This window comes from Urocampus carinirostris, chromosome 6, assembly GCF_059441175.1.
Source record: "Urocampus carinirostris isolate Australia breed hairy pipefish chromosome 6, RoL_Ucar_1.0, whole genome shotgun sequence".
Classification (NCBI taxonomy): domain Eukaryota; kingdom Metazoa; phylum Chordata; class Actinopteri; order Syngnathiformes; family Syngnathidae; genus Urocampus; species Urocampus carinirostris.
The window spans coordinates 35,038,173-35,051,391 of record NC_142354.1 but is presented as its reverse complement, the minus strand read 5'-3'; the positions used below and the strand labels follow the sequence as shown (position 1 = coordinate 35,051,391).

Sequence of the window (13,219 nt, the reverse complement as noted above, 5' to 3'; positions counted from 1 at the left end):
CTCAGCGCACAAGAAAATCTAGCCAGCGCACAAAAATGAGGGCTCAAAATAACTCATTAAGAAGTGACTTAAGTCAAAGTTACAATGCATAGAGGTAAAAATACACGGGTTCCCCTGACATTGTGTCCTAAATGCGGTATTTTGAAGTCAAGTCGAAGTAGAACAAAGTAGAGTAAAGTTAGTAGAGAACCGGCTTCTTCGGCTCGGCTCACTAAAAGGAACCGGCTCTTTCGGGTTATAAACGGCTCTTCAGGTTGTTTTTGCTTCTTTAATCCAAACATGACCAAATATTATGTAAAATGACTTGATGGAAGGGGGGAATAGAACAAAAAATAAAAAAAAATACCAAAATGAAAAAGTAGTGAAAAGCTGAGAAAAAAAGAAACAAAAGGAAGAGAAAAAAAGAAGGAAATGTTTAGAAAAAAAAGCCAGAAAAAAAGAAAAGAAAGAAATGTAGGAAAAAAGTAAATAGAGAACAAAAAGAAAACAGTAACAATAAATTATAAAAAAACATGGAAAAAAGAAGAAAAAGTTTGTGTTGCATTCAAATAATTTCCAATTATATCAAGTGAATCTTGTTGCCAACATTGTACTTCCACTAAAAAATGTGAATAAGTACAGTTCTGTATCTTACAACCGACTAAATAAGCCCCCAAAAATGTTAATATTATGCGAAAAATTTATCAGGAAATAAAAAGAAATGGATATCTTGTGAAAGAATTATAAGAACAGACGACGTTTGTAGGCCGTTCAACCTTTGCAATAGTACATGAGTCAATTCATTCAAAAGAGAAAAATCATTTTGCATTGCCGGAAACTCAGCAAAATGTAACTTGATGTCAAGTTTTGGACATGTTTGATAATGAATTATCTTGCCACACTTGGGATTATGGTTGCTCACTGTTGTTTCAAGCGTTGCTCACCGACTTTGTGTGAACGCTCAGACCCGTGGAAAATTACAGGGAACATTGGTGCTGTGTTGGAAATAAGTTAATCATTAGATGATGAAACTATGTTAACGCAAAAATAATCTCACCCTCAGAATAGTGATACCCAAAAAAAAATAGATCGGCATAATTTCCAGGTATGATTTTGCTCAAATTGTCTTTTTATATGCCTGGGCCTTGAACAAGGAGTTTAAATTCTTTTTGTGTGTAATAATGTGGATTTTTCTTTTGTAAGATTTTCTACTATGAGTGGAATATAGCAATTTTGTATTTCACTTTCATCTTTTGTAAGCACGGGAACAAGGAATATCTCATCTCATCTCATCTCATTAGCTACACCGCTTATCCTCAGTAGGGTCGCGGGGGTGCTGGAGCCCATCCCAGCAATCATCGGGCAGTGGGCAGAGGACACCCTGAAGTGATTGCCAGCCAATCGCAGGGTACACAGGGACAGACAACTCACATGCTCATTCACACCACGGGACAATTTCGACCGGCCAATTCACCTGAAATGCATGTTTTTGGAATGTGGGAGGAAACCGGAGTGCCCGGAGGAAACCCACGCAAGCACGGGGAGAACATACAAACTCCGCACAGGAAGTCTAGAGCTGGATTTGAACCCACGCAGGAGGTTCCCAAGACATGAACTGTGCCGCACATGCGCTAACCACTGCGCTGCCGTGCTGCCGACAAGGAATATGGAGAGAACCTTTGTGATGCAGAAACGTAGAGATAAAATGTGGCATGAGAGGTGAGTTTTCACCTATTACTGGATTCAAGCTGCCTTTTCTGACATCCAATTACTTTCAATCACCTTGAAAAAAGGTGTCACAACATATTAACACAGAACTTAAAAAAATATTCAGCTAAAAATAAACCCGTAATATGTCATGAGGTTGGACCCGTGATTGCCACCTTTCTTCAAATGTGTAATTTGTGTAATTGCATCTTTGTTCTCAATTTTTTGTCTGAAAATGTTTAGGAATGGAAGACAATCAATGTTCAAAATTCCCGATTCATGGTACAATGCAAAAAAAAAAAAAAAAAAAATCAATCAATGAAAAATATTACCCCATTTGCATAATATTTTTCTCACTTTTATAATATCATTAGATCTTTTAAAAAATATATATACAATTTGAAAAAAAAATCACGTTAAGCACGATAGAACAAACATTCTGTCAGGGGCCGGACTAGTAAGTTGAGAGAAAGAAAAAGAGAGTTAAAGAAATAAGAAAAGAGGGGAGGGAAAATGAGAGAGGGCGGGACAAAGAAAGAAAAAATGGGAGAGAGCGTGAGAAACAAAAGAGATAAAAAGTCGTAAGGGAGAGGGAAAACAAAGGGAGAGGAAGAAAGAAATCCAAAGAGAAATAGAAAGACAGAAGGAGAGAAAAGAGAAAAGAAAGCGCAAAGGGTAGAAAGAGAGAAAGAGAAAAGAGAGAAAAGGAAAAAAGGAAGTTAGAGCAAAAGAAGTTAAAAAGACACAGAGAGGGAAATAAACAAAGAGCAACAAAGGAAAAGAAAAAGAGAGAGACAGAGAGTGAAAGAGACAGAGACAGAGAGTGGGAGATAGGGGATGGAAAAGAGAGAGAGAGAGAGAGAGAGAGAGAGAGAGAGAGAGAGAGAGAGAGAGAGAGAGAGAGAGAGAGAGAGAGAGAGAGAGAGAGAGAGAGAGAGAGAGAGAGAGAGAGAGAGAGAGAGAAATACAAGTACAGTGTCTTTGTTCGAGGCACTGGACTTTGACAACATCAAGTTGACATATTTCAACCTGCAGCTTGTTTTTCTCTTGCGCTTCTCTGAGTGTTGTCTCGCGGGCCGGATTCAATCCCTTAGCGGTCCTGATCTGACCCGCGGGCATCCTATTTGACACCTGTGTTCTAGACTCACCATTGTGTATTTTGTTCATTCATTTTCAACACAAGAGGTGTTTTTCCACTGGACATTTTTGCATGCAAATCCCTCTTGCTTCTGTTCTAGTGATCATCGAAAATATTTGTTTGGATCCAGAAAAGACAAGTCCCGGTAATGTAATGTGTGTCAGGTCTGTAAAAAGTTACGAGGTCGCATCATGCTTTTGATTACGGACCGAATGAGGCGCAACGTGACAGATTGTCAGGCCTGCACCAGCCAGGTTTGATTATAGCCCAGTAATGACTTGGACCTCTATCTACTTTTGCTGTGAGGCTTTGGGACAGTTAGGTAAAGTAGAGATGCTCATTATGCAGTAAATACAAGAGCTTGTGAACCTCAGCACACGTTTACAGCTATTCACTGCAAAAAAAGAAGTTCTTGCTCATTTTAGGTAGAATATATAACACATAAGAGACCCCAACTTACATTGCATTGGTATTTTCATAGGTTTATTGAAGTTTTTCGATACAATACCATACAATATAATCAGGGTTGGGTAGGGTTACTTTAACTGGATTACTTTCAATTACTTTTGGATTACTCCAATAACAAATATGCTAATAAAAGACAAAATCAACTAAGTATGAATACAATTACTACATTTTGTGCAGGCTTGGGGAGTAACGGAATACATGGAACGGCAAAAATGAAGTTGGCAAGCTGTTTGGATTTATTCTCATTTTGTTTCTGTCGCATTTTATGTTCGTTTTGCCGGAGATCAAAGAGATCAAAGCCAGGAGAGAAAGCTTACCACGTGTTGTGAGTCATGATTTTATTCATATTTAGTTTATTTTGTCTTTTATTATCATATTTGGTATTGGAGTTATCCAAAAGTAACTGAAAGTAATCCAGTTAAAGTAACCCTACCCAACCCTGAATATAATATTCAAAAACGTACAGCGATATGGAATACAGTGGAATCTCGCTAGTTCGCGGTTCCACTTTTGCGGGTTCAGAGCTTCGCAGGTCTAGAAAATATACCTTACCTTCTCAATAAAAGCATTTATTGACTTGACGCCATTGAGCGCAAGCTTATGTCAACAGAGGACACGGTGTGGACACTCTTATTGTGAAGGGGAGGGGGAGGCCCTGACACAATGCTTAGTCATTGCCGCTTCGCTCACCCCCCCTCCTTGAACTCCTCCCACCTCACCCCCGGAACTTAGGGGGAAATTAAATCTGAAAGGTATGAGGGAGCAAGTCCATGCATGATTTTGTATACTACTAACAGAACCTTAAAATTACATCTTAAGCTAACAGGTAGCCAATGCATGTTAGCTAAAATCGGTGTAATGTGATCAAACTTTCATGTCTTCGTTAAAAGCCTCGCTGCAGCATTTTTTACCAGCTGAAGGCTCTCGATTTTGGACTTCGGGAGACCAGAGAGTAGTGCATTACAGTAATCGAGACTGGAGGTAACAAACCCATGAATTATAATCACCGCGATATAACATTTTAACGAGTCAGCAAACCTTGTTGCGCCAAATGTTGACCAATCACAAGAGAAAAATAGCTTCTCGAAGGGAACAGCTCTTGATTAGAGGGTAGCAGGCTCCCGCCATCCACTTCCAAGAGCCAGCTCATTAATCCTTTTTGTTCACAAATGACACGAGTCTGTTGACAACAGCGTTGTCAATTATAGGGCTCACATGTTTTTGAGATGTAGCCCTCCTTTGCCTTTTCTTTCGGCGTATTAGCACATACTCTGGTCGCAATTGCTATCTAACTTTTGCTCTTTTGTACAGTTTAATGATCCGAAATTACATGAAGTAAAAAAAAACTTGGATGAGAGTGGAAAAACGCGCTGCTGAAAACAGGGTCAGGTGTGCGTCCACGTAGCCTTTGGAATTTTGCAAATAAATGCATTGATGCCAAATTACTCACACGGCCAACGGATGCCAACCCATCAGGTGGGGCTTTAGGTTACTTAGTAACAGGTTCAATTTTGGCTAATGCAGCAAAGTAGGAGTACCGTTTCTTCTTCTCAGATCTATTCAAGTAAAATGATCAAATATAGTGATTTAAAAATACTCTCAGAAGTATAAAGTCTCCCAAAACGTACTCAAGTAAATGGTACTTGTTAGTACCCACCTCTGCTTGGATCTCATGAAAACAAACAGGGTTGGGTAGGGTTACTTTCACTTGATTACTTTCAATTACTTTTGGATTACTCCAATACCAAATATGCTAATAAAAGACACTAAGAAACTAAATATGAATAAAATTATGACTCACAACACGTGGTAGGCTTTCTCTTCTGGCTTTGATCTCTTTGACCTCCGGCAAAACTAACATAAAATGCGACAGAAACAAAATGAAAATAAATCCAAACAGCTTGCCGACATCATTTTTGCCGTTCCATGTGTTCCGTTACTCCCAAGCCTGCACAAAATTTAGTAACTTTATTCATATTTAGTTTATTTTGTCTTTTATTAGCATATTTGGTATTGGAGTAATCCAAAAGTAATTGAAAGTAATCAAGTGAAAGTAACCCTACCCAACCCTGAAAACAAAGTATTCCTGGTTAAGCGAGGCCCCAAACTTTTGCAACACGTTCCCGCTCCCCCTGCAGGTCATGGCCATCGAGCTTGGAAGGCTTGTGAAATATTAAGCGTGTTGAATCATAATAAATGTGACAATAAATGTGACAGAAGAAGCCTCTCGGGACTCTTTGCCTTCTGCCTCAAAACGCACTGCTCTGGACTTTATGCCGCCTTTAAATCAATTCCTCACGTAGCAATAATTCTTTTCTTGCACCGAACGCGGCGGCCGTAAATATGTTCCTTGTGGGAGATCAGAAGTTGTTATCAATTGCAATAGAGCAACCACTCATATTTCATTATTGTCTAAGAGTGTGCATTCATATAACTGATTTCAAAGTATAAGAAAATCTGATTTTGATGGTTGCATTCAGGATCAGTCAGTTTGAGAATATTGACATTGGCAGGCCGTGCATTTCACACCTACGCCTTCAGAAGTGCTGCGTCTGAATTAATCCAACCTTCAATAATTAGCTTATGGTTATTAAAGATTTACTGTAGCCAGTGTTCATTTTACCTCTGAAAAGTGATAGGACTCGCATGCTCAAAAATCTATGGATCCCAACAGAGATCTATGGGTCCCCTAAATTTAGTGTGCTCCATGCCCTTACAAACTGTCATATTTTCCCTTACAAAATACAAAAAAAATCTTTTTTTTCAAACATGTTTATTTATGTAGTTTAACATGTTATATTGTACATGTGTTTCCTTATATCATATATATTTTTAATGAACATTTTGTTGTGAGACACTGAGTTGCTCGACATGAATGAGGTTTATTATAAAAAAAGTTCAAAAATAAAGTCGCTTGGACGTTCACTGTAGAAGGAAAAAATACATGCAAATATAATTAAATAGAATAATATGTTTTCTTATTCAAATTATAAATTCATTTTCTGCATTAAATTATTGTTGGTAATATACTGATTAAAGGGATAACCACAAACCTGTCTTTTTTTCATTTTCTCCTTTTATACTTCCTTTTTTTCTTAACTTCTTTATACAACATAATCATTCGTAATATAATGCATCAAAGCAAGTGAGCCGTTTGAGTGCCGGCTCTTTAATGAGTTGAGCCGAAAAAGCCGGTTCTCTAAAATGAGACGGACTACACAACTCGAACTCGAGATCGGCGTGCGGACCAAAACTCGAACCGCGAGACCAAAACAACAATGACGAAAAGTTTGGAGTGCGGTAAATCTTTGTTAAAAAATGATAATTTCGTGTCAAAAAAGTTGCGTCCCGGGGACGCACGTTGATTTGACACGATGCGTCCCCAGCTAAAATAATGCGTCTAGGACGCAGGGACGCAGGCAAACGAGAACACTGTGTAGCTACAGCTGCGACACTTTAAAAAGTATCAATACCAACCTCATAAAACTTCAATATTATTGAGGAATATAGCCACATTTTACTCACAAAAAATCATTTTTATTTGTGCACAAAATCCATCCGCCTTTGTTTCTTCAAAAAGATTTCAATTACTCTGTCATTCAGAGCATTTGAGTGTTTCAGTTCCATCAAGAAGTTATTTTTCATCACCATTAAAGCGAATGCTGAAGGTCAAGCCTGTCCTGACGAATTCTGGCACTATTTTTTATTTATATTTGGGCTGGAAAAAAATCTGTTTGACAGAAGCAGGTGAAACGGTGTTTATTTGTTCTTCACCTCAGGATGTGATACTTTCGTTACTGCCCCCTTGCCAATCATATGTGTGAAACCACGGACGTTTCCCAGGTAGGAGGCCTTGGCTCTGCCGACTCGAATTCTGATTGACTGAACCGCTTTATTGATACTTATTTTATGCCTCAGGGCCTGCAAACTGGTTGTGAAGGGCTCTGGGTAGATTTCTAAAGTAATGGAATAAATGTGATTGGTTGAATGCCAAACAATGAAAGCACACATCTAGAAGCAGCACAACCACGGGAAAATTAACTAAAGGAAGCTGACATTGTGGAAGTATTTTTGTACAAAATATAATGAAGATCACATGATTTAGATATTGTTAGGCCAGCAGAGAAGGCCTTGCAGGCCCTGATGTTCCACCACTGATAAACACTTATAAAATGCTTTTTGTGGAAAATAGACCCTTGCAAAAATCAATATAGATGCTAAACATGATGTTTAGCATCTATATTGATTTTTGTAATACAAAATAGTTTTTGCAGAAGAATTATGACATCAGTTACTGAAAAGAAAGAAGAAGCTATAAAATATATTGTAGGAGGAGACTCTTAGGTTACTTTAATGTTGGGGTCAATCTTGATTATTAGACTAGACTTTTATTTTATGTAATAAAATGCACACATATGCCCACCTCCGTCAACACACTTAAAATTCAAGCAGGATCAAATCTAGGTAAAAAGTAATGTTTAACTGAGCTTTCTTTAATAGACAATTGCCGTTTTACTGGTTTCTCTTTTTCTCTTGCCGCATCTCTCATGGAAAGGAAATGAAACACTGGATAAAAGTAAAATGATAAATTGTAAAAATAAGAGTAATTTGTCACTGTCAGGCTTTGATCAATTAAGAAATGTATTCCTGTAACTGGATCGCTTTCTTCAAGCAATGTATTTCATTAATGCTAAGCATGCCAATTATTTGTAGTTTTGATAAATTAAAGGAACCATATTAGATTAGCTATACAATACAACAAAGAATTTCACGAAAAGTTAATTCCTTGCTGATTTTACAGAAAAAAAAATGGATGGATCTGGAATAATAAGCAAGGCAAGGAAGCTTTTATGCATGTGGAACGTTCAAAAGTCAAGTTATCTTTAACATGTAAAAGACAAACAAAAGAAGACAACAAAAACACATTAGAGTCAACTCTTGTTTTTCATAATTATCATTGTGGTTTTGATTTATGATTTGGTTGTAACGTTTTCATAATATTATCACATTCATACTTAGGACTGACATCTGACTTCAGATGAATTATTTAATAAACAGTTCATTTTTTTGACGTACAATTTTAGCTCAAGTGGAAAACATTACTTGTACTAAACAAAAAAGGAAAATTGCCCAGGGACCGATTGTTTCATTAATGAGTATTCTTATTTGCTCTGTTGAAGTTTGGAGAGTGCAAATTATATCCTCTCCAAGGGACAAGGATAGTCGTTTGCCCAAGATCCCCTTTTTCTTTTTGCAATTTGAAAAAAGAGGAATAATGCAATTAATACTTGGAAATTAAACAGATCAATCACTGGGACATTTCTAATAGTGTGCAATTTTGGTGTTACCGTAAAACAGGACATGTCCTCATGACAATATGAACATGTTTTGTCTATGTCTGAGGATGTTTGAGTGAGCGTATGTAGTAATTTATAAGATGTTGTGGAAATTCTCAGTTTATAAATGGAAAAACAATTCAATTTGGTACATACCTTTAACAGGTAACTCATACAGTATAGCTGCTTCATAGCTCCCTGAAAAAATATCTAAACCCCCAATGTGTAATAGTTGACGATTAAATGGCACTATGTTGTCTAGTGCAAGCGAGGGTCAGTGCCTTGGAATATAACCTGGTGGCAATCTTCCAGACAACCATCTCGGGGACCTAAATGGAGATTCCACTGAGTTTTTGTTAATTCCAAGTAGGTGTTTGACAGAGTATGGCAAGCCACTTTGTGGGCCACCATGCGGAAATACAACATGGGCCAGAAACTAGACCATCAAACAACTGTATGCTCATAACAACAGAGCGGTACTGATCAATGGTACAATTTGCGCGTGGTTTCGGACCAAAATCGGTGTCAAAAAAGGTTGCATTCTCTCTCCAACTTTAGTCAACATCTTTCTGGAGAGGATTATGTCCGAAGCTCTCGCAGAAGCTCTGGCAGTCTTGGGGGGGCACCACACCACTAGCCTCCGCTTTGCTGATAATATTGCCGGATAGGCAGGAGACAAACAGGAACTTAGAGATCTGGTCATTCGCCTGGACAAAGCATCAAGCCAGAATGGGATGGAAATCAGAACAGTAAAAACAGAATAATTGACCAACTATTCCAAAGGTATCACCACAAAAATCACCATCAACCACAGAGAGCTAGAACCTGTCACCAAATTGAAATATCTTGGAGTCTTCATAACACAAGAGGGGTCACAACCAGAAATCATGGCCAGGATAGCTCAAACCACAGCCGCACTAGCCAGACTTAAACTCAACTGAAGGGACAAGCACATATCAGTGAAATCAAAGATCAGACTCATGGAAGCGCTGGTTACTTCCATCTTCCTCCACACTTGCAAGACATGGACTCTATCAGCAAAACTGAATTAGGAAAGTTCTGGGCGTCAGCTTCTTAGCCCCTGTGACAAAAGACAACGGTGTGCAACACCAACAAAGTGCACATTGGACCCTACGAAGAACCGTTGTCAACTGTGCGCAGACGGAAATGGTATGGTATGGTCACGTCAAAAGATCATCAGGGTTGACCAAGATAATTCTCCAGAGCAAGTACAAGAGGGCAGGAGGAGAGGAAGACTGAAAAAGAACTGGGCCGACAACATTAACAAATAGACTGCCACGACCCAAGAAGAGGCCTGGGACCATCAACAGTGGAGAAGGCTGTACATAGTTGCATCCTCATTGGTGCCCCGACGACCCATGCGGTTAAGGGATCCGTTAACTGCGAAAGTTGTTTTTACCACCAGAAGGGACTAAACATTACACACTGTCGCTTTAAGGCCAGAAAATTCTGTCCAGTCACGTTAGATAAATTGTCATCCTGGCATTAGTAGAGGGAAGATGGCAGCGGCGCATTTCAACTTATTAAAGATGTATCTCAAGCCTTTCAATATATTTTTGAGACCTGGGTGAAAAGGATTATGCTATTCATTTTTATTTGAGCAGCAGGTAAGCAGTTTTCATTCCTACGGGGCATCAGTAGCTCAGGAGGTAGAGCATTCGTCTTGAAAACAAAACATTGCAAGTTTGATTCCTGGCTCCTCTGGGTTAAATGTCGAAGTGTCCTTCGGCAAGACACTGAACTCCTAATGCCTCCAATATAGCTGACTCTGTTATCGGTGTGTGAGTGTTTGCATGTGTGTGAATGGGTAAGTTTGAAGTACATTGTAAAGTGTTTTGAGAGTTCGGCAGTGACTAGTTAAAAGTGCCATAGAAATGCAGTCCATTTACCATTTACTAGGCAATGTTAAATCTACGCCTTACTGTTCATAAAGTGAATATTTTTCCTTCATGTTCAGAAAGCATATTCCAAGGAAGCATTATGCATGAATGCTTTATGTTAAGTTTGCCATTTTTAATTTTATTTGTAGCGATTACTTTTCTTTTTCCCCTTCAGATACTTAAAAGACTGTACGTGATTACTTTAAACAAAGTGCAGCAACTTAAGACATGCACGTACAAAACACAAACTCATTGCCACAAAGTTTGTTTTATAACCAAGATAGAGATGCAAGTGATGCAATGCATACTGTACAATGTGATTTGAAGAAAAGAGGCCTAACCAAAACCTCAGAAACGGAATCAAGCTTTTTTTTTCCCTTTGTGATCATCTCAAAAATGTTTAATAATTATATTTTCTGCAGTGATTTGGAATCTGGTATCAGTTTCGGCATTCACTTGCAAGAAGGTTTAGAGGGGAAAATGCACTGCAAGGTCCGGCTAATCTATAAAGAGCAAGAGGACACTTTACATCGACATAAATGGCGACCAGATGTTGAAGGTCCTGAATCTGAGACCAGCTGACTTCATGTACTTCTTCAGAATGGCTTTCATTGCTCCGTAGTTCAAGGACACTTATATTTTAATGGTGACCAGATGTTGAAGGTCCTGAATCTGAGACCAGCTGACTTCATGTACCTCTTCAGAATGGCTTTTATTGCTCCATAGTTCAAGGACACTTTTTATATTTTATTTAATCTTATTAAATACTGTTATATTTATTGTTTTTATTGTCTTTTATTAGTTTTATTTATGTCAATTTTTTGTTAACTGTTTTTCTGTTATCACTGTAAAGCACGTTGGTACACTGAAAGGATTGTTGTAATGGACTGTATAAATAAAATAATTTTTTTTGGTAACCATGTAAACCAGTACTATCTGTTTTACTTTAAAAACTGGCCTGGAGAGGGATGGACTCTGGGCTGTACTTGCTCAAGGCACACATAAAAAAAACTCCTGCCCCGACGACCCAGGCAGTTATGGGATCCGTAGGGTCTCATCGTCTAAGAGCACTCAGGAATTGTAATACTGCAGAACGATTAATAAGTACCCAAAAACGAAGTTCATCAAAACGAGTGGCGATCACATAGCCCTTAGCCCTCCAACAGGATATCGATTGATATCGAGCAGTTTCAGTTATTGACTTACCCCAACGTGGTCATAGTGACGATGGTGTACCAGAATGACGCCGGAATGCTGGTAAACTTGCTGGAGCTGGAGCCCTTCTCAGCGTAGAACATGACCGTGGCAAAGATGATGATGGCCATAGTGAGAGAAAAGAGCAGGAAACCCAATTCCGAGGCGCAGCTCTTGAGCGTGTAGCCCAGGATGCGCAAGCCCTGCGAGTGGCGCGAGAACTTGAAGATCCGAAAGACGCGGAACACCCGGAGTGTGACAAAGGCACCGCTTACATCCTCATTGTCTGTCATTACCAGGCCGATGTAGTATGGCAAGATGGCCACCACGTCAATGATGCTCATCACGGAGCGCATGAAGCGATAGCGGCTGGGCGCGGCAAACAAGCGCAGCAGGTATTCCACGGTGAAGATCATAACACAGGCTGTGTCCATGCAGAAGAACGCCACCGTGTAGCGCTCGCCACACGGCATGTTCTTTTGAGTGGCAGTGGAGCCACACGGCACCGTCTCCACCACGTTAGTGATGACGGAGATAGCAATGAAGAAGCCGGTGACGTAGTAAAACACCAGCGCCATAGTAGAGGTATGCGGGTTTTCAAATGCCCGCCACATGGTCTCTCTGAAGTTCATATGGGGCAGCTTAGCATCCTTGTTCTCTTCCTGGTCATCTTGAAGCCGCTCCAGGTTCTCCCGCTTTCGATCCTTGTACTCTTCATAGCAGCAGTCACCAATGATCTCTGGGATAATGCCGAAAAATGTCAGCTCCTCATCGTAAGCCGAGATGCACTCGTGCCGTGGGTAGTGCAGCTTTCCGGTGCGGTAGAAGTTCAGGATGCTCCGGAAAGCGTCTGGATCTCGGTCGAAGAAGTATTCCTTGGTTTCCTCATTGTAGAAGAAGTCCTTCTCCGAGCTGCCGAGCAGAGTATCCGGGTACCTGTCAAGAGTGGTCCTCCAGGTTTGGAATCGACGGCCGCTGACGTTGAGGACAATGAGCTCGTCCTGCCGCCGACGGTGATCTCGCGGTGCCACTGGCATGGGGCAGCTGGCAACAGGCATCCAGCCGATGGCAGCTGCCCGGGCGAAGGGGAGCCATGCGGCGACTCCCGTAGCCATGCTGAGTCTTGTAGGAAGTGCTTTTTACCTTCAGGCTTCTTCAAAATCTGTTGACATCTTCAGGAGGAGGGTAAGATGATGAAAATGGCATTAGAACAAGCACAGGTTTTTGTAAAGTTAAGATCCATCTTGTCTTGTTTTGGAGGAACGGACAGAAATCTCTGCATTAATCCCTCTGTAAATGTCTACAGCTGCATCCTAGAAAAGATACCGGACATCAACACTGTTCCTTAGAACCATGATAAGGCTTCTTACGTCATCTCCTGGCAATCCACGGATTTTAAACTATATGTTGATACCATCTTGTGGCATTTTAGGGTATTCCTTAGCACTCACTCTCTCCTGAATAGGTCACAGATAAATGATCCATGGCAATATTAT

The 13,219-nt window shown here is 39.9% G+C and overlaps 1 protein-coding gene across 3 annotated transcripts in view; it reads right to left on the bottom strand.

The window, feature by feature from the left end:
- Positions 1 to 13,219, bottom strand: part of LOC148364667 (A-type voltage-gated potassium channel KCND3-like) — a 171,165-nt gene that overhangs the window by 155,798 nt on the left and 2,148 nt on the right. For all 3 annotated transcript variants that reach the window (XM_088338848.1, XM_088338849.1, XM_088338850.1), the window contains exon 2: positions 11,736 to 12,895. In XM_088338848.1, coding sequence (XP_088194974.1) covers positions 11,736 to 12,838 — 1,103 coding nt within the window. In that variant the 5' untranslated portion in view covers positions 12,839 to 12,895. The remainder of the gene's footprint in view (positions 1 to 11,735; positions 12,896 to 13,219) is intronic.